Genomic DNA, 24,430 nt, shown 5'->3' with positions numbered 1-24,430 from the left:
GCCTGTGTAAAATACAGTTCCATTCTTGAGTGGAATATGTTATAAATAAATTAACCAATTTTGTCTACCTTTATGGCATAAAATCCATAGATGTCGGTAATGCTTGACATTTATAATTCATTTATATGATAAATCCTTGAATTTATTATAGGTCACATACCTGTATTAAACCTAACTCTGAATGATCCAATTAACAGCATCAGTAATATGTTAATTGCACATGTGTTACAAATAACAATGTCAATTCCACAATTTTTTTTATTCAGTCTTAACTTTGCCATGCAATTAGCACAGAAGTTTTACAGATGCTGGTTAAAACATGTGCTACCATGAAAACTCTAAATTGCCAGCACCCACAACACAATTCATCTTAAGATGAGTATTCCATATTGGCTGAAGATTGTGATAATGACAATGATTTTGAAAATTCTGAAGTAGATGAAATAATTAGAGTAGGGAAAGTGTTACAGGAAATATCAATAAGCAGTTTTTAGCCCAATAATGATGTTGAATAAAAGCCAGATGTACATGGTGGATGGAAACAAAAAACCCAGATGTCTTGACAATCACCCCCCCCCCTTCAGCAGTATTTTGAAAACGAAATGTAGAAATGGAAAATACCAGGCCTGTAGATCATTTAAGGCTATTATTTGATCAGTATTACAGATGAATTTTTATTCAGATCAGAGAATAAATAGGGCAGACTTGATTGACAACAACTGCATGATAAAATGGAAGACTGTTATGATGAATGGAAACTCTTTATTTCTATTGGTTATGACCATGGGGTTGGTGTATAAACCTGATATCGATTTGTGCAGAGAAAGCAGAATACGAGACATCAGCCCCATACCTCAGCAACACAAAATGAGTAGGGAGATATTTTTAAGATTCTTGAAAGTAATTCTTGACCAGGTAATGTACTCACCAGATAACAATGTGTAAGCTAATAAATGGACAAAAGATGGCAGACATATGGAATAAATAACAAGAAAAGCTGGAAAGTTTTGTGAACTTTTATTATAGATTTTAGTGGGTATAAACTTATTTGCAGTATTCCTGGACTGGATGTTTATTAATTGTACCATATTTTAGACCTGTGATTTTTTAAAACTTTGATATAAAGTTTGTAACAGACACAAGTGTATATAGCTGAACCATTAAAGAATATAGTAATTTTTTGACATATTTAAAGTTTTTCATTTAAAAAATGCAGATACAAAGCAAAGATAATTTGTAATTTTACCTGTACTTGCACCTGACTTGAGGCTTATAATAAAGTTCGGACATCAACAGTTACTTGCTTTTCATATAAGGTTTGTATTTCTACAGTAATTAAAAATACAGACAGTTTAAAAGTTGATTGCAATTTTTATTTCTAATTTTCCTTGTCAGCAGTGTTAATGTTTTGTGTTGCTTTTTTTTTTTTTAAAGTTGCATATCCTCAACATCAGTTTGAAATTTTTGGATAATGCAGTTTTAGGTCTAAATTTTATATTTGGATTGTGAGGAGTTCTTACTTTGCTTGTTGTGCTGAAATATTTGTTGCATCATGGCCAACAAAGTTCAAGATTTTGTGAAAGTCTATGAAAGTCAAATGCAGGGATTATGCTGATAAGTATAGGAACACGGGTGAGATACTGGTTTCCATTGAACACTTGCTCATTTGATTTTTTAATTGATTTTTTTTACACATTTTTGGACTGGGGTTTTGGGGGTAAGAGACTAGTTTTATTGGCAGTTGTAAAATTTTATTATCTATATCAGGATGAGAATATTATTGTTAGGTGCCTTTTCCCAAGGACACAACAATGCAGTCAGACCAGGCTTTAAGTTGTTAGCACATAATTAAACAAAAAACTTCTCAGGGTAGACGATGAATTTGGTAGGTAAATGATCTTGTCAGATTTTTAAACCATTACAAGTTGTTAAATTTTTTTGAACTCTTTGGACTTGAAATGTTGATTTCTGAAAGCCTTCTTAGTACCATATTTGCGAGCCTATAAGACGAAACTTTTTGACCAGAAAATTTTAGTTTTGTTTTATATTCCAAATCAGCTTGCATATGGATTATGTCATCTGAATCGCTTTATCGTATTTTTCGTATGGAAAATGATTCTCCAAGAGTACAAAAAATAATGTGTAAAATATATTTCATTTTGGGGAAGAGATCGTGTATGAAAAAATATAAGATCCCACATTGAGTATCTTAAACAATTACTTGATCGTCAGTATTAAAAATTAACATAGATGTAATTGCACTAAAGCAGCATGCACTGGTAATGTACGTTGTTTTTAATATACGTTGTTTAAATATGACCTATTCATGCATTAGAATTTACAAGTTAGAAGGTGAATAACCATGACAAAGACATATTCCGTCACAATTTTCTTCTTGCACCTAATGATCAAATAAAACATATGCCCCACTGAGAGACACAGACAGATGTCTTCTGGATTGTAAATTTGTATTGTTCACTTACCTGATGACTGATCTTACTCATGTACAAGTGCAGTACCATATTCCCTTATCAATTAATACCACTAGGTAAGCAATTCCTTCTAATTTTTGTTGCAACTTCCATTATTAAAAGAATTACATGGCTTTGTAACCGTATTTACATGCTAATTAAATATGCTACAGCTATATTCAGTCATTCCAAGCTAACACCTGTTTGAGGTCAAGATTTGGCAGACCAGATCAGATTAGCGAGGCTACCAATAGAGAAATGGGTCACACATGGGTATTATGAATACCATACCATATAATGAAAGGAAATGACATGTGGTTACTCGTGTACATTTCTCAGCCAATTACATTTTTTAACTTGCCGATGGTACCGACAGCAATTTAAAGTACATCAAGCATGAGCAAAAATCAAAAACAATCGCCTCCTAAGTACTGGAAGAGTACATGCGCTTTAAACAAAATTTTATTTGTTGGGAATGGAGAGTTTGTTATACTTGAAAAGAAAATTAGACAGCTTGCAAAATGGCCATTCTTGGGATCTAACCTAATGGAGTCTGTATGGATATAACTATTGTGAATAGTTAAACCCTGAAGGAGTATGGTATGTATTTTCATAGTTTACATTTACTGTTTCATTTATTAATGTTTCCTCTCTTTGACAAAAACTTCAGCAACATGGGGGCATTAAGGTAAAAAAAAAAAATTAAATACCACGAAGAGCTGAACTCTCTCTCTATCTCTCTCTCTCATTTTGATCATGAGGCGCAAGAAGAAAAATACGATGGAATAAATATGCACCTTTCTCTCTGTATCTCTCTTCCCCCCAACTCCCCCCCCCCCCAACATACTCGAAAAAGCATTTTAATATTAATAATGTAATTTCCCTATTGCTGGTAATCTGAAATAGCATGCAGTGATTTTTTTAATATTTATAAAACTGGAAGTTATTATAATTTAATTTCACAAAGCATCATAAGTTTTATCCTCCATGTAACTCAATAAATTTTTGGGTCAGCATCATTATATTTAGCTAAAAGTATATAATACATTTAAAATACTTCGTGTGAAACAAATTAGGTACTTTTCGTTATATTTAATGATCCTTACTGGAAAGGTTACTTTGTTACGGATATGATAAAATTTGCGATGCTGCGTGGAACGAAGTGAAAAACAATCCGAGGTATTTATCTGGCCTCTTATACTCAGCATCAACTTATCTATGGATGAAGGATGGAAAATTTACCAAATTTGCTGATTCAACTTATACTCTGCATCAACTTATAGGCTGGCAAATACAGTATGATAATGTAAGTGACCTGATGGGATGTATCATGCCATTACAACAGTTTTTCCCTTCTTTTTTAAATATAAATTTTCAGTTTTTGGATGTGAACTTTTTGGCATTCATGTTTTATAAACATATCTAGCTCTATTTGATATGGGTAGTTTTAGTAAGAAGACTTGAGAAAGCAAAAAATTGAGCTAAAACAAACTTTTTAAACAATCTAATTAAAAAAGAGAATTAAACATATTATTTCACTTTGCGTATCAAATTATTTGTATGTATTGTTGCACCCATGGGATCAAACACAGTTCCCAATCAAAAACAAATTATTTGACAAAACATGAAAAATACAATAAATGGATATCAATCAACCAGCCATAAACATAATAAATTAAAACAGTATCTCAATGGACATCTGTTGCACACAGCATAATGTTTATCTATAAGCTCAGGATGAGTTATGACCCTTGTTTATTTTATTGTATAAGCTCAGTGTGAGTTATGACCCTTGTTTATTTTATTGTATAAGCTCAGTACAAGTTATGACCCTTGTTTTCTTTTTATTGTATAAGCTCAGTATGAGTTATGACACTTGTTTTTTTTTAATTCATTGTATTTCAGATTTCCTGTTGACTTTGTAGAACTTTTGATTTTTACGATGTCAGATTTCATCACTAACAGAATTTAGAAATCATTAACATGAATACAACCTAAACAGCAGTGTTTTTGAGATATGTGATTTAGCCCCGGAGTTGGAAGTAGGGGTTTGTAGAACAGGAAAGCAATTCAGAAAGAGCATATTCTCATTTGTTTTTCTTATGCAGTTAGGAGAAAGATGTTTTTTGTGTGGATCTCTTCAAATTGCAAATGTCTGATTTCAGAGCTGAGAAGGAGTGGGGAGATGGAATCCGAGGTCTTGCAATGTCTGCAGCAAGATACGCTCTTCTCCGTCTTCAGCAGGGTCCACCCCACACCAAGAACTGGAGGTACTGTTGTAAAGTTCCTATCAGTCACATGCTGATTTATTTTGGTTTTTTGGGGGGACTCAACAGTTTGCACCTGTGTGTTGATCCATTCCAAAGATCTTGCTTGCAAGATTACATGAAAACCACTGACAGTGTAGATAAATGAAAATTAGCTAATATTTTTGCATGCAAATGTTAATGACCTGGTTAGATTTCAGAATATTATAACAGTTTTTATTATGACCCCCCCCCCATGCTTACAGTAGGATCATTTTGATTGGTCACATCTGTTAGCCATCCACAGCCATTCTAGATTTTTGCAGAATTAATGTGAATTTTTAATGAAACTTCTGTATTCCAAATTGTACTGTCAAATTACTGAAAATCAGAATGTGGATGGGAAATAAATTTTAAAGAGGGGTTTTCAGTTCAGGTTAGGGAGAAATGTATTTCACTGTCAGTATGGTAGACTGATGTGTAGAATATAGTTTCTCAATGTATAAACTGTGCACAGAGCAAGAAACCAGTTGATCAGTCCATAAAAGTGGCAGCAGAGGTGAAAAGGAAAGAAAGATGTGGATAATTTGTGAGGAAAAACAATGTTTATAGCTATTGTTTAACTAAAAATGTATAAAAAGAATTCAAGGTTGTGGAATTGAGATAATGGATACATTCTTTATTCTCTTTGGACCTTAATTGTTACAGACTATATACATATAGGCCTTTGAATATACAGATGTTTGTTTCTTGTAGTGAACATTTGATCCATTCCAGATCGACTTCAGAATTCTAAAAAATTTTTGTTGGATCACTGTTAAGCATACTTATCGGTTGGCATCTCTGTGTTCATAAATTCATCTATGCAGAGAATCTTGTTGGCAAGATTCATTAAAAACTAAATTTAATTTACTGGAATATTTGTATCCATGTGTTAATTATCTGATTAAATTTTCATGTCATCACAACATATTTTCAGGTTGGATTCTTTTGACAAAAGCCCTGTTAGCACACTTAAGCAAAACCCAGTTGAGTTTGGTAAATGAAATTGGTAGGCATATTTGTATTCAAAAGTAGATGACCTGATTAGATTTTGATGTTGTTATAGCACGTCTTCAATTTTTTGGGAAATATTTTAACTTTTGAACTTGGACTATTTGGGGATAAAATCCTTGTGAGTAAAGACCATGTGAGACAGAGAAATGAAATCTGATTGGCGTGTTGTACTTACATGTAAATGACATTAGATTTTAATTTCGTTATTGCAATTTTTCACATTTTTATACATATTTGGACTTATTTGTCTGTGGACATTTTGGTTTGCACTTGAGGCATGTGTTTTACAAACAAAAATCTAATTAAATTTCTACACATTTGTGAACCTTTTGGATTCAGACTTCTTGACAAAACCTTGAGATTAATCTAAATCCACTTGAGGTAGACAAATTATTCTTAATAAACTTATTTGTATTCATATGTAATTTGAAAGACATCTTTGTGTTCATATAGAGATAGACAATGGAATTTGATAGGTATCTTTGTGTTCATTCGGAGATAGACAATAGAATTTGATAGGCATCTTTGTGTTCATATAGAGATAGCCAATAAAATTTGGTTGGCATCTTTTGTGTTCATATAGAGATAGACAATAGAATTTGATAGGCATCTTTTGTGTTCATATGGAGATAGACAATAGAATTTGATAGGCATCTTTTGTGTTCATATGGAGATAGACAATAAAATTTGATAGGCATCTTTTGTGTTCATATGGAGATAGACAATAGAATTTGATAGGTATCTTTGTGTTCATTCGGAGATAGACAATAGAATTTGATAGGCATCTTTGTGTTCATATGGAGATAGCCAATAAAATTTGGTTGGCATCTTTTGTGTTCATATGGAGATAGACAATAGAATTTGATAGGCATCTTTGTGTTCATATGGAGATAGCCAATAAAATTTGGTTGGCATCTTTTGTGTTCATATAGAGATAGACAATGTAATTTGATAGGTATCTTTGTGTTCATATAGAGATAGACAATAGAATTTGGTTGGCATCTTTGTGTTCATATGAAAATAGACAGTAGAATTTGGTTGGCATCTTTGTGTTCATACAGAGATAGACAATAGAATTTGATAGGCATCTTTGTGTTCATATGAAGATAGACAATAGAATTTGGTTGGCATTTTTCTGTTCATATAGAGATAGACAATAGAATTTGATAGGCATCTTTGTGTTCATATGGAGATAGACAATAGAATTGATCGGCATCTTTGTGTTCATATGGAGATAGCCAATAACATTTGGTTGGCATCTTTGTGTTCATATGGAGATAGACAATGGAATTTGATAGGCTTATTTGTGTTCATATGGAGATAGGAGAATTTGGTAGGCATGTGTTAATATGGAGATAGTATAATTTGATAGGCATCTTTGTGTTTATAGGAAGATAGACAAATGAGATTTGATAGGCATCTTTGCATGCATATGGAGATTATCAGATTTGATTTTTAAGCCATTGCAGCAGTCTTTAAATTTTTACACAGATTTTAACCGTTTGGATTTGTATTTTATTTCATGAAAACTCTTTTAACCTGATTTAACAAAAACTAGTGGAGGTTGATAAATAAACTTTTGAAGGCATGTTTGTATGCACATGTAGATGACTTTATTACATTATCATGCCCACAACAGATTTTTTTTAAAGTTTTCAATTTTTTTTACATTGTTTGACTTCGACTTTAATGTGCATAGGCAACATACAAAAACATCTAGTTTCATCGCTATAAATATAGTGCTTAAACTAGAAACATACTATTATTGAGTGGAGGATATGGTTTTCATTGTCACAGAACAGTTGATAATATCTAGGCTGTTGCTAAGGTGTATTATCTTTTATTACTTCTGTTTTCTAAAAGATCAAATGGAAGTCTTTGATAAAGTGAAACTCCTCAAAAAGAGAATTGGACTTGATGGAGAATGACTGAATATAATCAACTTTTTCAGAGATCCCATGAAAGAGTCAACAAGAGAGATGGGGAGGGCGTTAGAGAATGAGTAGTCATTTTGAGTTGAAAGATAAGTGCCCCCTACAAGACTAAACCTGTTCATAAGACTACATAGATACTTTCTCCTTAGTGGAATAACAGAAAGACCTTGATTTGATATGCCCATGGCCTAAGAATTTGTTTGATGTCAGTTCCCACCCTTGCTCTCCTGCTACCACACTTATGAAATAATTTCATAAGGTTAGACTCAGAACAAAGCCCATTTGTGGTATAATGTTTTGTATTCACTATGTACCCATTGGAACAAAGCCTATTTGTGGTACATGTATAATGGTTTTTTTCTTACTATTTACCCATTGGAACATTTGTCCTTCAAAAATGTGTGGATAGAAATGGTGGAGAATGAGTTACAGTGGTGTATTTAATCAGGAAACCAAGAAAGCTGAACACACACTCACACACACACTTTTCCTGTGATTGACATTTTGTCAGTAAATTTATTTGAATATTCCTCATTGTTTGTATTCATTCATATTATGTGCACTTTAACAATCTCCATGTACAGAAATAAAGAAATCACCCTTTAAATCATTTGTGCACAATTTATATTGCATAGCATATCATCACACTTAGCTTTTGTTAAAGTACCATTAGACCATTACCACAAAATTGTGTATTTTTGCATAATGCTGATTTGCAAAAGAATTTAAGTTGCTGACAGTGCAGTCTGCCTTTGTAGACATATAGTCCTTATTAAGGGAACCTACTCATTAAGGACAGCAATGATGGGTCCATACCCTTATATTTGTTATTAGTCTTTAACCTATATATGCAGTACACTTGTCCATAAAGAACAGACTTGGTGGTCCCATGTGTGTCCTTTAAAGACAGGAGTCACTATATGTTGAAAATAAGATTTGCTACAATTTTATGATACCTATATTGTGTTTTACAGTATAGCTTAGATTCATTAATTAATCTGTATTATATAGTCTGGAGTGTGCTAATGTGCTGTTAAAACTCTTCACATGCATCTACACCTCTCCCTTGATAACTCGCGCACAACTGGGTCCACAAACATAGACCGCACTATAAGCGAGGCGTGAGTTACCGAGTGACCTTCAAAAATTAAAAAAAAAATCGCTTTGACATCGAGAAAACCGTAAAGGGGGGGGGGTAGCAGCATTAGGGAACTGGGCTGTTTAATGACTGAATGCTCATTTTACAATCATGTCGATAATAATTTTTAATGATGTGCTTTTTCTAATGAAGTTGTTCATTATTCTGTTTAAATAACATTTTTTTAAAAAATATCCAACATATGAAAGATCGTTCCAACTGGTTTGAACAACCATCACGTGTACGCGAAAAATCTGTGCATTACGTCACTGCCTTTTGTTTTCTTGATGAGTCTTGTTCCTGTAGTGTTGTTTAATAGTATCTTGCCAAATCGGTAGTCCGTAATTTGGGAACTAGACTAACTGTTGATACACCACCAAACAAGATGCCTTTTTTTTTCTTCAAAAACACATGACATTTATTTCGTGACACATCTATGTCGAAACTCAGTTTTTTATTGTTCAATTAGTACAGTGTTAATGTGATGATTTCAGTGGAAGTAATAATGAAATTTCTTATCATCCCTGAGGATATCTCTAAATGCAAGTTCAAGAATTCTCTGAAACTCGCTTGCCCACAATGGCCCGTATCTGTGAAATCAAGCTCTATATCTTATGAAGCATTCATTTTGCTTGGCTGCCTTGTTATCTTTGATCACAGTTATGAAAGAGTCGATTAATTTAAGGTAGTTTCTGTTACATACACAAAAACGTTTATTACAGTGTTCGATTGATCAAATTAAGTGAGTTCACCCGACATACGACCGAGGCCACTAGATTTTAAGTTAGTCCGATTTTTGTGCCTTTTAACTTTTCTTTTATTCCACCTCCTTTTTTTTAATTCAAAAGACATTATTAACGTGATGAAACAAAGGAGGTCAGCTTTTAATTCAGTGCAACAATACAACAAATACTTCGCAAGTCAGTTATCAAAACACGGTCGGCACATAATTAGGTTCTCAGAGAAACGCACGCGGACATAGCTGTTATGGTAGATTGACGCATTTACATTTAATTACAAGAGAACACATTGCATTTATGATGATTACACTTAAAAGGAACTAAAAGATGGAACTAGAACACAAATTTCAGTTGATAAAAAAATTATTTAATTTGTATTTATTTATTAAAGTACTGCCTCCACTCGGCGTAAGTGACATTTTCACTGATCGAAATTTCCTTACATATCATTAATTGCGGTGTACTAGGAATGTCGTTTGGAAAGAAAATGTAAAAAATTGTGTGAGCTATTTTTAAATTTGATATTTCATAGTGTTGATTAAAATTTCCAGGTCCTATCTACTGTTTTCAATGATAAAACGAGCGAAACATCAAAGTTTCCATTACCAATTTTGATCGTGATTTTTTCAAGTTCAACAAATAGAGATACATTTTTGAGGTATTTTCAAGTTTAAAAAATGGGATCCACCCCTGACACCGCGTTATAAGCGGGTTTGCGAGTTATCGAGGGAGTGGTGTATATACAAATATATTTATCTTCGTCTTTGCTATTCCAGACCCCAGATCTTAGTTTTATTCAAACTGGACGAAAACCTGAATCCCAAGTACCCAGAAATGGTTACATTTGCCAGTCAGCTCAAAGCAGGTAATTCTTTCTCTATCTCTGTTATATAAGATCCTGTAAAACTATAAATGACTCCCCTAGAAGATTTATGGAAATACAATGTTTAAAGCTTATTTGCATTTTTTATTTATTGTTATTTTGCACCAACTTTGTGGGTAGTTAGGTATACTAATATTGAAATGAAAATTGATTGAAAAAAGTATTCATGTTTTAGTTTACTCTTATAGTCCAACCCTTTTAATATTATATGTTATCCATCAGATTATCAGATTTGACTTTAGTTCTCCTCTGTTTAATTTTTGTTTTCTAGAGTTTGTGCTAGCAATTATGAATTGAGATTCCAGGGACCTTAGTAGTCTGAAAAATTGTGGTCCCTTCTGAAGCTTTGGAAATGTTTTCAAATAGTTTCATTTAAGTTTTGCTGAATTTTTAATTTACTTCCTGCTTTTAGCAAAAAATATATGATCATGAAATGTAGCACTTATTTATTGGCTGACCTGTTAGTCATTTTGGTAAAGTATTCTTTTTATTTGTTTTAGATAAATAAAGCTGTTCTTTGTCTTGAAGCGTGTTTTTCCTTGAAATTTGGGAAGTCTAAAGTTACATGACATTTTTCAAAGTACAGATGAAAATGTCTTAAGAAATTTTTGGTAGAATTATATAATTAATAGTTGATAAATTTTAGTTTTTTGTAAACCTTTGTCTTTTCCCCTGTACTGCTTATTGACATAATTATAATCAATTAATGTATATGCTTTTCATTTTTAATTATGTTTGTTTATATTAGGGGTGAAACGATTCACCAGTATGTTGATGCATTGATACTTTTGCTGGAACGATACATATATCGATACAAGAGAAGGAGAATCGATACAAAACAATACTTACAATATATGATTTATTTTAGTCTGCAGCAGTTAATAATAATTTTTACAGGTTTGCCTGATTTAAATATAGAATTCATCTGAAACAGCATTTTTAGTCCTAGGCACTTAAAAAAGACTATTGAGAATACTCGCTCACCATCTGCAAATTCAAAAAAGTAATATGGTTCATAATCTGCCCCCAACCCCAATTCCATGCTAATTATCTTAACCCAGCAGCATGTTCATCATAAAGGATACTTTCTAAATGTGTTCCACATGCATAATGAAAATAATGAAGTACTTTACCCATTATTTAATAACCAATTTTATGCAGAGTTTCTACATAGAATTAGATCTTGTCATCTTTGGTCGATTTGAAAGCTACACTACTGGTGTATCACAAGATGAAATATGTTACGTTCAAATCTTTCTGGTGGTAACTGCTTGTTCCAGTCGAGGTTAAATAATAACCACCAATCAGCAATCAGTGGCTTATTCCCTGCGTGACAGACAGGAAGTACTAGCAATCAGTGCAGCTTATTCCCTGCATGACAGACAGGAAGTACTAGCAATCAGTGTGGATTATTCCCTGCATGACAGACAGGAAGTACTAGCAATCAGTGCAGCTTATTCCCTGCATGACAGACAGGAAGTACTAGCAAAGCAACAGAGAAACTTCATTCTAAAGTCATTTATATATAAAGTACATAAACAGAGATGCTGTTAGGGTGTGCGATTGTGTGACTCATGCAAAATATGCACAAATTCGCACACTGGAGAACAGTGATGTGCAAAAACTCCTGCAAAAAAGATGAAAGTCCCGCATGTGAAAATGTGCTTGACGAAGGATACCATTTTAATGTAACCATTCTTGTAACAACATCTGTTATTCAGTTAGGCAACTGTTTACACATCTGGGGTCTTCAAGCAAGACAAATATGGTGGTTAAACTAAATTTGATTGGCACATTGTGCCATGGAATAAGAGTTATGGTGTAGTTTGAACCCTTCATGAAGGAAGTTTTACAAATACGCATATAAAATACGGGCAACCTAGAAAACCCATAATGTCTGATTCCTGGCATGGTTCATTACGTTTTCGTTCGCCAAATACTGGCTGATGATAGTGATGATGACAATTTTTAAAGTTATGAAGTATATTGGATTATTTGAGCTAGGAAATTGTTAATGGAGATATCAGTGAGTGATTTTGAGCCAGAAAATGGTGTTAAATACAAGTCAGATGTATATTTTGGATGGACAAAAATAGAGGGTATGATGGCCAGTCTCCCTTTTAGCATTATTTGGAAATTAAATATAGAAAGGGCAGAATACTGAACCAAATTAAAATACAGACAATTTAAAAGTAGAAAGCAATTTTCATTTTTTTATCAATCAATTTAGCCCTGTGAATCATATGCTACAAAATCATATATCCATATCAGGGTTAAGATAAACTTAATAAAAAAGGATAAAAAATGAAATTAAGAAGTGAAGATATTTATTTTGAATACCTCTGTCTGCACAAGCAGACTGTGGCACTGATCGACTAAAAACCCTAATACAGCATTATGGAACAGATAAGAAATCTGGCATAGCAGTCATTAAACTACTGATTCAAGAAGTAAGTTTGTTTTAGTGACAAATCCTATTTTGTAGCAGATGTATGCGATAGATAAAATCTGTGAGCTCTGGAAAATTCTAAATAACAGCCACAAAGATCAGTTTCCCAACATCTACATGCTGACAAAGCTAGCTATGCATGTGCCCTTTCAGAAGGTAGAACAGAAAATATTCATACACAGATAAAGAACAGAGTATGCTCAGAAATAATTAACAGATTAATACTTATACAACAAGAGGTGACATCTTTTAAAGATTTTGATTTCAGTAGAGCTCTAAAAAAGTGGAGTATTGAAGTGCTAGGTAAATATTGGACAATGACTGTTTCCTCAAACCCCTCCTTTTCTACTCTACCTATCTTTTGGTGACAAAGGGTGAAGTCCCCCTTGAGATAAATCCTGGCAGCACGTCTCCTTAAATTGTACATAGGGAGCAAACTTGGAATTTCTCTTCTTGTGCAGAGATATTTAACTACTGAATGAAGGTGCTGTTGGAATGAAAAAAATTACCACAGAATCAGGAAGGGGTCAGATTTAAAACAGCTGAAGTTTATCATCTTGTGTAAAATTTAAAAAACATAATTACAGAATAGCACTGTGTGTTGTCAGTAGTTTTCCTTCTTCATTAATAAATACAAGTACCTGTGGCCACAGCATTCTTTTGCATATGCAGGAAGTACAGTGTGATAGATTTTGTTCTTATTCATCCTCATTCCCATGCCCAGATTTGTTCTAGATGAGATTTTCTTTGCACGAGGAAATCACTTTATTTCTTCTGTTTTGAAATAAACATTGTAACGTTTTCCAAGTTTATGTTAGACATGAAATTGGTAATATGTTTTCAAAGCATTCATGCAGTGCAAAACAGAGGGTTGGTGGCTAAAGTGAGTTAAATGGAGCCACCTTTAAATAGCTTAAAACAGTGAATAAAACCCACTGACAACCAACAAGTAGTCTGTTTGAAAGTATTTTTGTTTTCTTGTCATTGATGAGAATTGCATATAAATATATGATAACAATATCTCTGTCTGTAATCTGCATACTGGAAATACAACTAGAATGTCAACATAGATAAAGGGGCACCACCTACCTTTCAAAGATGAAAAGACCATCAAGTGTATCGATATGTATCATATTGCAGGCTGTGTATTGTGAATCATATCGATACGAGGCACAGATGTATTGTTTCACCCCTAGTTTATATGTCTCACATATCAGTCTAATATGGACATGACTAAATAAAGTCAGTTGAGATCATACATAGAAGACTAAGTATTGTCCTGTACCTATTTGAGATCATACATAGAAGGCTAAGTATTGTCCTGTACCTATTTGAGATCATACATAGAAGGCTAAGTATTGTCCTTTACCTATTTGCGACAGACCTAGGTTGATTTTCTTGGCAGTTAGATGCCTGTTGATCTGAAACATAAAAACATACAGTATTAGAGAGATCTCTGACAAAATTTTTGTTTCCATTTTCAGGCAAAGGGTTAACTTTGGTTAGCACTGTACTAGAGGGTAATTTTCAGGAAAGATATGCAGATGCACAAGCTGCTAAACAGGTAATCAGCACTTCTTGTGTTAATAAGCAGTCACCTGTCTTAAACAGTCACTTTTTTTAAGGTCCTTTACACCAAATTATTGCAGAAATAATCCTCACTGGTACAACCACCTTCTTTAAAGGTCACTTTTCTGGTGTAACAAAAGTGAAAGCTTAGGACAGTTTTGACTTTAAAATTACATTGGTCCCTCACTTCAAAAGTATCTCAGTATAGTGGCATACCTCATATATAACACATTTATGGTCATCTATCACAGATTTTGTTAGGGGTCCTCAAAAGCCAAAAAGAGATCCCTATCTTGATTTAAAATATCTCCAAATCATTCAGAATTGCAAATTTCAGCAATATACTCCTGAATTTGGCTCGTATACTTTTAGTGATAAAAGAGCTTATGATATGGCCCCATGTCTGCCTTGCATCATGAATCGTACATCAAATGTTATCTGTAAGCCAGCATTTGATTGTTACCAATCTTTCAGTCATATTTCTGATCCAGTTTTCATCAAATTCTGACAAGTTTAATAATGAGTGAGATTCATACATATTAATGAGGTGATCTTGCCTCTAATTGTTTAACCTTGTTACTATGCTGGAGACCATATTTTATTTTAAATCCATTTTTTATTAAACTTGAATTAAAATGCTTCTTTCATTGAAATCTTGGACAAGATTGATAATGAGCGATATCCATGCATACCAGTGATGTGAACTTGTATCTCTTTGGCTGAGCTTGTTACCACTAGTGAGGCCACATTTCTGATCCAGTTTTATCAGACATGGAAAATATGCTTATTCATGTATCAATATCTTGAACAGGTTTAATAATGGGCAGGAACCTTGCATATGAATGAGGTGATCTTGCATTTGATTGGCCGAATTTGTTACCACTCCAGAAGCCTTATTTCTGATTTTTGAAGTAATAATTGTGATCTGATTTTGACCAAACTTGGAATGTGATCTTATACCATCAAGATCTTTCCCAATTTGGATCGTGGGGATGATGTATCCTTATTAATGAGCTGATTTTGCACCTGTTTAGCTGAGCTTAATACCTGTCTGGAAGCAATAAGTTTGATCTGATTGTGACTTGTTACATCATGATATAAAATATTTTTATTATGAGCGATCTAATTATTAATGACGTGATCTTGTACATGATTAATTGAGCTTCTTACCATGTGAGAAATGTTTTTATGACCCAATTTTAATTAAACTTTTTAATTGTATTCTTAAGATATTGGATGCTTTTTATTATGACCAAGACCTATGCATATATTTATGAGGTGGTCTTGCATCTGATATTGAAATTATTTTTTTTACCCACTCTAAAGACCGTATTTTTCATTGAATTTGATCAAACTTGGTACACAGGCCTGTGTCAATAAGATCTTTATTGAGTATGATTATGAGTGAAATTTCATTCATCTTATTTGATATGACCTTGCATTTGATTGGCTGTCAGGAATATTGCAACTATATTTCTGATCACAGTTTAATTGAACTTATTAAATAGTCATATATTTTGAAGATGTTGGATGAGTTTAAGTAGTTGCAAAATTCATGCATACTAATGCAGTAACCTTGTATCTGATTGACTGAACTTGTTACCATTCAGGAGATCAAGTTCCAGTCTGAGTGCACTCCACCTTAAGGGGCCCCAAGTGGCCGAGTGGTCTAAAGCGCTCACCATTAAGGATCACTGCCATCTCACCTCTGTCTGCGTGGGTTCGACTCGCACAATTCGGCCTATGTTGGTATGTGAGAAAGCTTGCCAGTAGCTTCTCGTGGGTTGGTGGTTCTTTCCGAGGTTTTCCCAGGTTCTTCCTCCACCATTAATACTGGCCGCCATGTATAGCCTATCTTGTGCTGAAAAATGGCGTTAAACCCTACAACAACAACAACAACAACACTCCACCTTAAGGTTATATTATCATTTGTCATTGACTGGTTCTATAATAATTGAGATGAGTGGATAATAACCCTTTACCTCATAGAGTGTATGGCTTTTCAGCCCTTTGTTATACATGTAGCAAAGTTACCCAATGCAGTGTGCTATAAATAGAACACCTATTACCTATCAACTCCATACACATAGGTCTGCCTATTAACTGTTAAGCAGTTTAGTGTATGTTACGTTTAACAGCAATTTTAACAATTTTACATTTTTGGTACACTTACATTAATGTGTTCAGATGAAACAAGAAAACAATGTGAAAATGTCATTTGATAAGGCCAGGCTTAAAATATCCCATTGGTATACTTCATCGTAGAAATCAAAAGATGTGCTTTGAATATGGCTTTCCCAACGATAGGATGACTTATTTTGAAACCCAAATGTCATAAATGAAGTATGTCATATGAAACACCCAGTCTGAGTGAAAACAAGAGTTCAGAGGTTACAGTTTGATTCACCAATCAATTTTAACTTTCACATTTATGAAAGGGAAAAATATTATTCTGAACTTGACTTTTCTAATTGTAACTATTCCATACACTAAAATGCAACATTATATCTGATAGGTTACTAAAAATAAGTGGACTGGAAATTCAAATGGTCACTAGAACATGAATCGTGATCTGTGGCTGTTAGATGTATTTATTATACAAAGATTCCAACCTTTCCTGGTTTTGCAGAATTATTATGATTTTTTGCTGGAAATTCCATATTCTGAATTGATAACATTCAGGAAGAAAAAAATATGTGCAATATGATTTTGAATAGGTGTTTTCTTTGTGATCACTTGACTTAGACTGGTACATAGATATATCATTGTTCATGTAAAAAAAAAATGTAAATGGTAGAAACCAGTTGAATCAACTGTAAATAGGTGAAAAATGGTAGAAAAGATGCAGTATGCTTGTTTAGAAGTTTGTTACATTCTAAATATGGAAAAATTGATAGTAGGATTGCTGATAATAATGCTGAGTTGGCCTCTCTTATTATTAAATAGATCATGATTGCAAATTTGATTCAACTCCTTGCTGATATATTATTCATGATATATCATGCATGAAGGAAAGAACGAGAGTGGTCAAAAATACACCCGGCAGTTGTGGTTGACAGTAATTCTTTGCATCATAAAAAGTCTCATAAAGATAATAAATTCTGCACAATTGTATATACTACATTGCAAATAATATTTTTCTGTGATCTTCTCCATACTCTATCAATAAAGGAGACGTACAGTATCACCCATGTACCTCCTGTCTTGAATTTCATTTTCACTCAGTAGTCTTGTAGGAGAAAAAAATGGATTGAAACCAGTTTGTTAGAACACTTTATATTAAAAATCTAGCTCCTGTTTGTTTTTTGCTATTTGTGAACAAAATTTACGAGTTATGTCCCCAGTTTGACTTGGGGCTTTCCCTTCCATAGCATCATGGACATGCTTTGTATGGAAATGTGTACTGTTAAATATAGTTTCTTGGCTAAATTTATTACGATTCTCATTCTTACTAAAATTGAGACTTTGGTGTCAAAAGTTAAAAACATACTGTCTCAAGCAGGTGCTTTTTAGGGAAGGAGCTAGAAATGAACTTTCATATTGGGGAAACCGAACATATTAAAGTGTAATTTCAATATTGTGTTTTATGTTAATGGTTCAGTTTGAGGTCAGCATTGTTTTCATTTGTAAAATTACCATAATTATTCTGTATATCCTGACCTTCCAATTTTCCTGACAATATTTTCAATATTTGTGAAGAAAAATAAAAGAAATTCAGTAATACATATATTTACCAGATACTAAGTATACTCTCTAAGACTAAGCTGAACAATTTCTGGTTGTGAATTAGTATGTAGTACAGTCCAAATTAACGTAACTTTTGACACATATTGAATTAAGAATCAAAACACATTTTCTTTTCTACATTGTGGCCATCAAGTTTGTCAGAACTGAGGCCCATCAGGTTCTTTTGACTATAGTCATTGTTTTGACTCAGTGGGCACTGTCACACACAAAAATGGGATGTCAGTCTTACTGCAGAAGATAACTCTGTCTGCATGTCTAACGCCGCCAGACCTTGTTGCACACTTATCTTTAATGGCAATATATCAACCCAGAAGAAAAGAAGAGAAAAAAAAGGGAACTGAAAATAGTATATGGGGGGGGGAGACTCCAAAACATTATCATATATTACTAAGTGTTCGTTATTTGCAAGTTAAGATATATTACATTCTGGTTTACCTAGCCTATTTCTGACTGTCATTGAATGCATCAGTACAAAAAAAGTTGTTGAAATTGGGGGAAAAAATTTAAATTTTGATATTGCACAGAAAGTTTTAAGGAAATAGAGAGAAGTTATTATTATGAAAAAATGATGGTAGATACAACATTCCATTCCTATGTTTTATCTGTTTATTTCTTTAATTTCAGAATGTGCAGAAAATTATAGAAACAACAGGAGTTAAAGGTTTTGGAGAGGTCATAGTTGCAAACGAAATCACAGAGGGATTGTGTCACTTGTAAGATGTTCTTTATTTCTGAACCTAAAACTGTCCATTTATTTTTTATATAGTTGGCAAATCAACTTGAAATGAATGTTAGTTTATCTGTATAAAGACAACATGAATTTGCAATGAAATGTTTACATTGCAGTGATATGATATGGGAATGGAGATGCAGGCTTAAGTACTTGCCATTGAGTATCAGTGGGAAAGGATCTGAAGGGTAAAGTAGTTGTCACAGAGTATCTGTGTGCAAGGAGCTGCAGGGTGTAGTAGTTGCCACTGAGCATCTATGAGTAAGAAGCTGCAGGGTGTAGTAGTTGCTACAGCATCTGTGTGTAAGGAGGTGCAGAGTGTAGTAGTTGTCACTGAGCATCTATGAGTAAGAAGCTGCAGGGTGTAGTAGTTGCTACAGCATCTGTGTGTAAGGAGGTGCAGGGTGTAGTAGTTGCTACAGCATTCGTAAGGAGGTGCAGGGTGTAGTAGTTGCTACAGCATTCATAAGGAGGTACAGGGTGTAGTAGTTGTCACAGGGCATCTATGTGCAAGGAGCTGCAGGGTGTAGTAGTTGCCACTGAGCATCTATGAGTAAGAACCTGCAGGGTGTAGTAGTTGCTACAGCATTCGTAAGGAGGTGCAGGGTGTAGTAGTCGTCACTGAGCATCTATGAGTAAGAAGCTGTGGGTGTAGTAGTTGCTACAGCATCTGTGTGTAAGGTGGTGCAGGGTGTAGTAGTTGTTACAGCATTCATAAGGAGGTGCAGGGTGTAGTAGTTGTCACAGAGCATCTATGAGTAAGAAGCTGCAGGGTGTAATAGTTGCCACTGAGCATCTATGTGCAAGGAGCTGCAGAGTGTAGTAGTTGTCACAGAGCATCTATGAGTAAGAAGCTGCAGGGTGTAGTAGTTGTCACTGAGCATCTATGAGTAAGAAGCTGCGGGGTGTAGTAGTTGCTACAGCATCTGTGTGTAAGGAGGTGCAGGGTGTAGTAGTTGTCACAGAGCATCATTGTGTACGGAGCTTCAGGTTGTAGTAGTTGTCACAGAACATCTATATGTAAGGAGCTGCAGGGTGCAGTACTTGTCACAGAACATCTGTGTGTAAGGAGCTGCAGGGTGCAGTAGTTGTCACAGAGCATCTGTGTAGAAGGCAAGATTCTCAGTAGATTTCAAAACTGAAGAGTCATTTGACCCCTGACCCCAAAATCTCGAGTCAAAATTCATATCTCAGGAATGAAAACTGAAATCTCAGGAGGCATTTTGTTTTAGTCATGAGCTCATAGCTGGGATTGTTTGTTATTTGTGAAGCAAACTGGTGTTTAAGATTTCTTGTCTCTTGTTAAATAAAGAGAATTGCTTGTCAGGTGTTTTGTTAGAAACATACAATCAGACAGTGAAGCAGTCATAGCAGTTACTGATGTTTGTATAAGAATGTTTCTTTCTCTAGTTATGCATGACTGGCAGGTCTTTTCAGAGATTGAGACATAAAAGAAAATGTAATTCAGTGAGCTGTTGTCATTCAACAGTTCACAAATACATCTAATATAATAGAATTTTACCATCTTATCATTCAGACTTAAGTAATTCAAAAGCAGGAAATAAATCACTGAGCATAATATTTGGTAAACTCTCACTGAATGACACATTAATTAAAACAACAGAATTTTTAAATGTTTCACTGAAGCAAATTAATCACCAATTAAACATAATTAAGTTTTTCCACTCCCCATTGACAACCGACTTCACGAACTGCCATAATTTCCCTAGCAGTGGTGCGACTTCCAAAGTAACAAAAATGGAAAACCTATTTTCATCTTCTCCAGAATGGCTGAACCAGTTTTGATCAGACTTGGTAGGAATGTTTTTTTTTCTCACACATGCTGTATCAGAATTATGACTTGGTTGGCTTCTCTAGCAACTGTCATAACAAGGAGGAAAAAAACTATTTTTGGATTCTCTAGAACAACTGAGCCAATTTCAATCAGACATGACAGGAATATTTGCTTGGACAGGCTCTATCAAAATTTGGTTTTATGGTGGATCCATTACAGTATTTTTGGCTTCCTTAACAACCTTGTAGAAATCATATTATTGACTTCTTCTCTAGAATGGATGAGCCAATTTCAAACAAACCTTGTAGGTATATTTATTAAGAATTCTCTAGAATGGCTGAGTCAGATTCACACATGGTAAGAATGTTTGTTAGGACATGCTCTATCAAAATAGTGTTGAGTTGCTTCCCAAACAATGGTGTGACTTTCTCAGCACAGACAATCTGTTCTCAATATCTCTTTAGAAGAACTTGGCTGGTTTTGATAAAACTATGTAGGAATATTTCCTAAAATACGAAAACCTTCTCCAAAAGTAGGACATGCTGTATTTAAATAGTGTTATGGCTGGCTTTTCTAGCAGTGGTGTGGCTTCCATAGCAGCAATGAGGAAAATCTTTGTTTAGTCTTCTCTGGAACAGTTATGCCAATTTGTATCAAACTTGGTAAGAATGTTTCATGCGATGTGCTCTATAAATTTTTTTGTCTGGGGTAGTTTCCCAAGAAGTATTGAGGCTTCTTTCGAAGCTGGGTGGAATACCTACAAATGTTTCATACATCTCATTATGTATGTCTATCACTAATATACTAACATAAACAAATCAATCATACAATGACTTTCTCTCCAAAACTGCTGTGCCATTTGAGTCAGATGTGAAAGAGTCTAAGCATGAAATCAGTCACATCCAGTCTAGCTGAAGTTATTCAACTATACACCCGCTTAAACAACATGTGAAATGCCACCAAGTTCTACCACATACCTGGAAGTTTTCCTGATATGGTTGTTTTTCAACCCAAGGCAGTTGTCTTATTTACTACATTTGCCTTTTAGACCAATGTACGACATGAGCAATATCAGATGCACTTGGGCCTCTTGCTGTTCTCATTTGCTTGTGTTTAATTAAATACAAAACAAAAGTAAACAATTAAAAGATTGGCAAGAAGTTTCATTCTTACTCTTACCTTTGTAGATGTTTCAGGAACTCAAGTTGCCACTGCCATGCTTGGAAGTGATTTTTCAGAAGCAATTACTTAAAGTTATAGGCCACTAAGCTCAAGTTATGGCCTGTGTAGAGAGTGTGGTCCTTTGCATTGCACCAATTACCACAATCTCTAATTTTGCAGTTATAGCCTTTCATTTCAGCATGTGAATTAAACAAATCTGTTTGACGGTTTATAATTAATTATACTAAAGCTGAATTTTTCAGCGTTTCTTCAGCGCATAAATTAAACAAATCTGGTAGATAGTTTGTTATTAATTAGACTTCAGCTGAGTTTGTCAGTGTTGCTTCAGGACATGGATCAAACAAATCTAGTTGGCAGCAGAGTTATAGCCCCTGATTATTGAACTTGCCACTCTTTCCTTTACTTACAATAACACCCTTGGTACTGCAGGTACCCCTGCTTGGTACATAACTTTTATATTGATGACACCTTGTCTTCATTTGATTTTTCAGCCAGCAATTGATCTGCATTGTCCTTGAGGAGAGCCTTGCTCTCTTACTGTTGGGCCCACCCAGTTTTATTTCTGCACAGTAATTTTGTTATTTACGTTTTTAAATTTTTCTGCTGATACATCTGGAGTTAAGTTATGGTCGATTAATGTTAGAGCTGCATTTTATATAAATTTGTAAATTAATGAGACCTCACCTTGTTTCAATTGTCAGTGTTCTGCGTCATCAGTATTGTCTTCCTTTATAAAGCTGACTTAACTCATTTGATATTATCACTATAATGACCTTGCTTCTCTTAAAATTTATTGGTAAGGGAGAAATAAATTCCCCAAAGTTGCTTTGTTAACCAATCTTTTGGGTGCCCTGATTGTTGCAGTAGTACTCCAGACTGTAATGAACATTGCTTATATTTTCTAATTCACAGGGAAAAATGTCATAACAGATGCTAATTTATACCATTATATTTATAGGGTTCAGATGAACATAATGGATCCAGATTTGCTGACACTATGTTATTGGTAGATCATCATCTGTGACAGATTTCTGCCTATTATGTGAAGCCAATGATTATTTTAATTTTTCAGGCTTCAGAACTCCGGTCTAGGAGGGTTGAAGCATAACACAGTAATGCTAGGATGGCCCTATGGTTGGAGACATGACTCGGATGAGAGAAGCTACAAAGTGTTTCTTGGTAGGTTTCAACTATAAGCTTCACACAGTTCCATTTCCATTTGATGAGTTCAGATTTTTGAAACCCCATAATTTAAAATTAATTGATGCACAGTCTTATGTTATGGCTTTAGGGTCTTAAACTGTTTAACATTAAGAAGTGAAACAATCAAGTTTAGTAACATTAAGAAATAATTTATTTGAAAATTTAAGAGACACTTACAGTATTAATTAAATCCCAAATAATCCTAAATGTCCAGAAGTTTAGAATGTTCCAAATGAATTCCATTAGCCTCGTATGTCTTGATGTATCACAGTGATATAATCCAGAATATTTTTGAAAGCATCACAATAATTCCAAAGTAGTGTTTTAGTCCAAAGAGTCAGTGAGCACTTTGTATTTCCAATTAATACTTTAAATAAATAATTCTTCTCGAATTTTATCCAAACACAGCTACACTCTGATCATAGATTCCCAAAAGACTGATATGAAATAGGAATAAAAAATATGTTTACCAACCACACATATGCACATGCACACACATACACAAGTCACTTGACCTTTGGTGCAGTACTGTTTTTGTAGAAAAACCCACTAACTCCTAAACAAGGTCGGGTCTCAAATTCAAGTAAACATTTTTTTTTTCTCCTTAGAATTGTGACAGAAGTAAGGTAGATTGTGACAAAAGTCAGGTACACATTAATTCCCTAACCCTAAATCATGGACAAGTTGTGCAGCTAGAAAAAGTAGCATGAAAATTGAGAGTGATAGACCATAGGATACTCACATAAAAAAGTAGTATGAAAATTGAGAGTGATAGACCATAGGGTACTTGCATAAAAAAGTAGTATGAAAATTGAGTGATAGACCATAGGATACTCGCATAAAAAAGTAGTATGAAAATTGAGAATGAAAGACCATAGGATACTCGCATAAAAAAGTAGTATGAAAGCTGAGTGATAGACCATAGGATACTCGCATAAAAAAGTAGTATGAAAATTGAGAGTGGTAGACCATATGGTACTCCTATAAAAAAGTAGTGTGAAAATTGAGAGTGAAAGACTATAGGATACTCGCATAAAAATGTAGTATGAAAATTGAGAGTGATAGACCATAGGGTACTCACATAAAACATTAGTATGAAAATTGAGAGTGATAGACCTTAGGATACTCACATTAAAAAAGTAGTATGAAAATTGAGAGTGATAGACCATAGAATTGTCGCATAAAAAAGTAGTATGAAAATTGAGAGTGATAGACCATAGGATACTTGCATAAAAAAGTGGTATGAAAATTTAATAGACCATGGATTACTTGCATATGTTTTTTGCA

General features: G+C 34.0%; 1 protein-coding gene across 3 annotated transcripts in view; it reads left to right on the top strand.

Annotated features, from left to right (window-relative positions):
- LOC149780550 (solute carrier family 12 member 4-like) overlaps window positions 1-24,430 on the top strand; it is a 241,300-nt gene that overhangs the window by 171,981 nt on the left and 44,889 nt on the right. For all 3 annotated transcript variants that reach the window (XM_089937582.1, XM_089937580.1, XM_089937583.1), the window contains 5 exons: window positions 4,637-4,741; window positions 10,362-10,450; window positions 14,402-14,481; window positions 18,858-18,946; window positions 23,013-23,119. In XM_089937582.1, the coding sequence (XP_089793708.1) occupies window positions 4,637-4,741; window positions 10,362-10,450; window positions 14,402-14,481; window positions 18,858-18,946; window positions 23,013-23,119 (470 nt within the window). The remainder of the gene's footprint in view (window positions 1-4,636; window positions 4,742-10,361; window positions 10,451-14,401; window positions 14,482-18,857; window positions 18,947-23,012; window positions 23,120-24,430) is intronic.

Source organism: Sinohyriopsis cumingii, chromosome 16 (genome assembly GCF_028554795.1).
Source record: "Sinohyriopsis cumingii isolate HCF-2022 chromosome 16, ASM2855479v2, whole genome shotgun sequence".
NCBI classification, from domain to species: Eukaryota; Metazoa; Mollusca; class Bivalvia; order Unionida; family Unionidae; genus Sinohyriopsis; species Sinohyriopsis cumingii.
The sequence above is the reverse complement of the archived record's forward strand: the minus strand, read 5'-3'. Positions and strand labels throughout refer to the sequence as shown.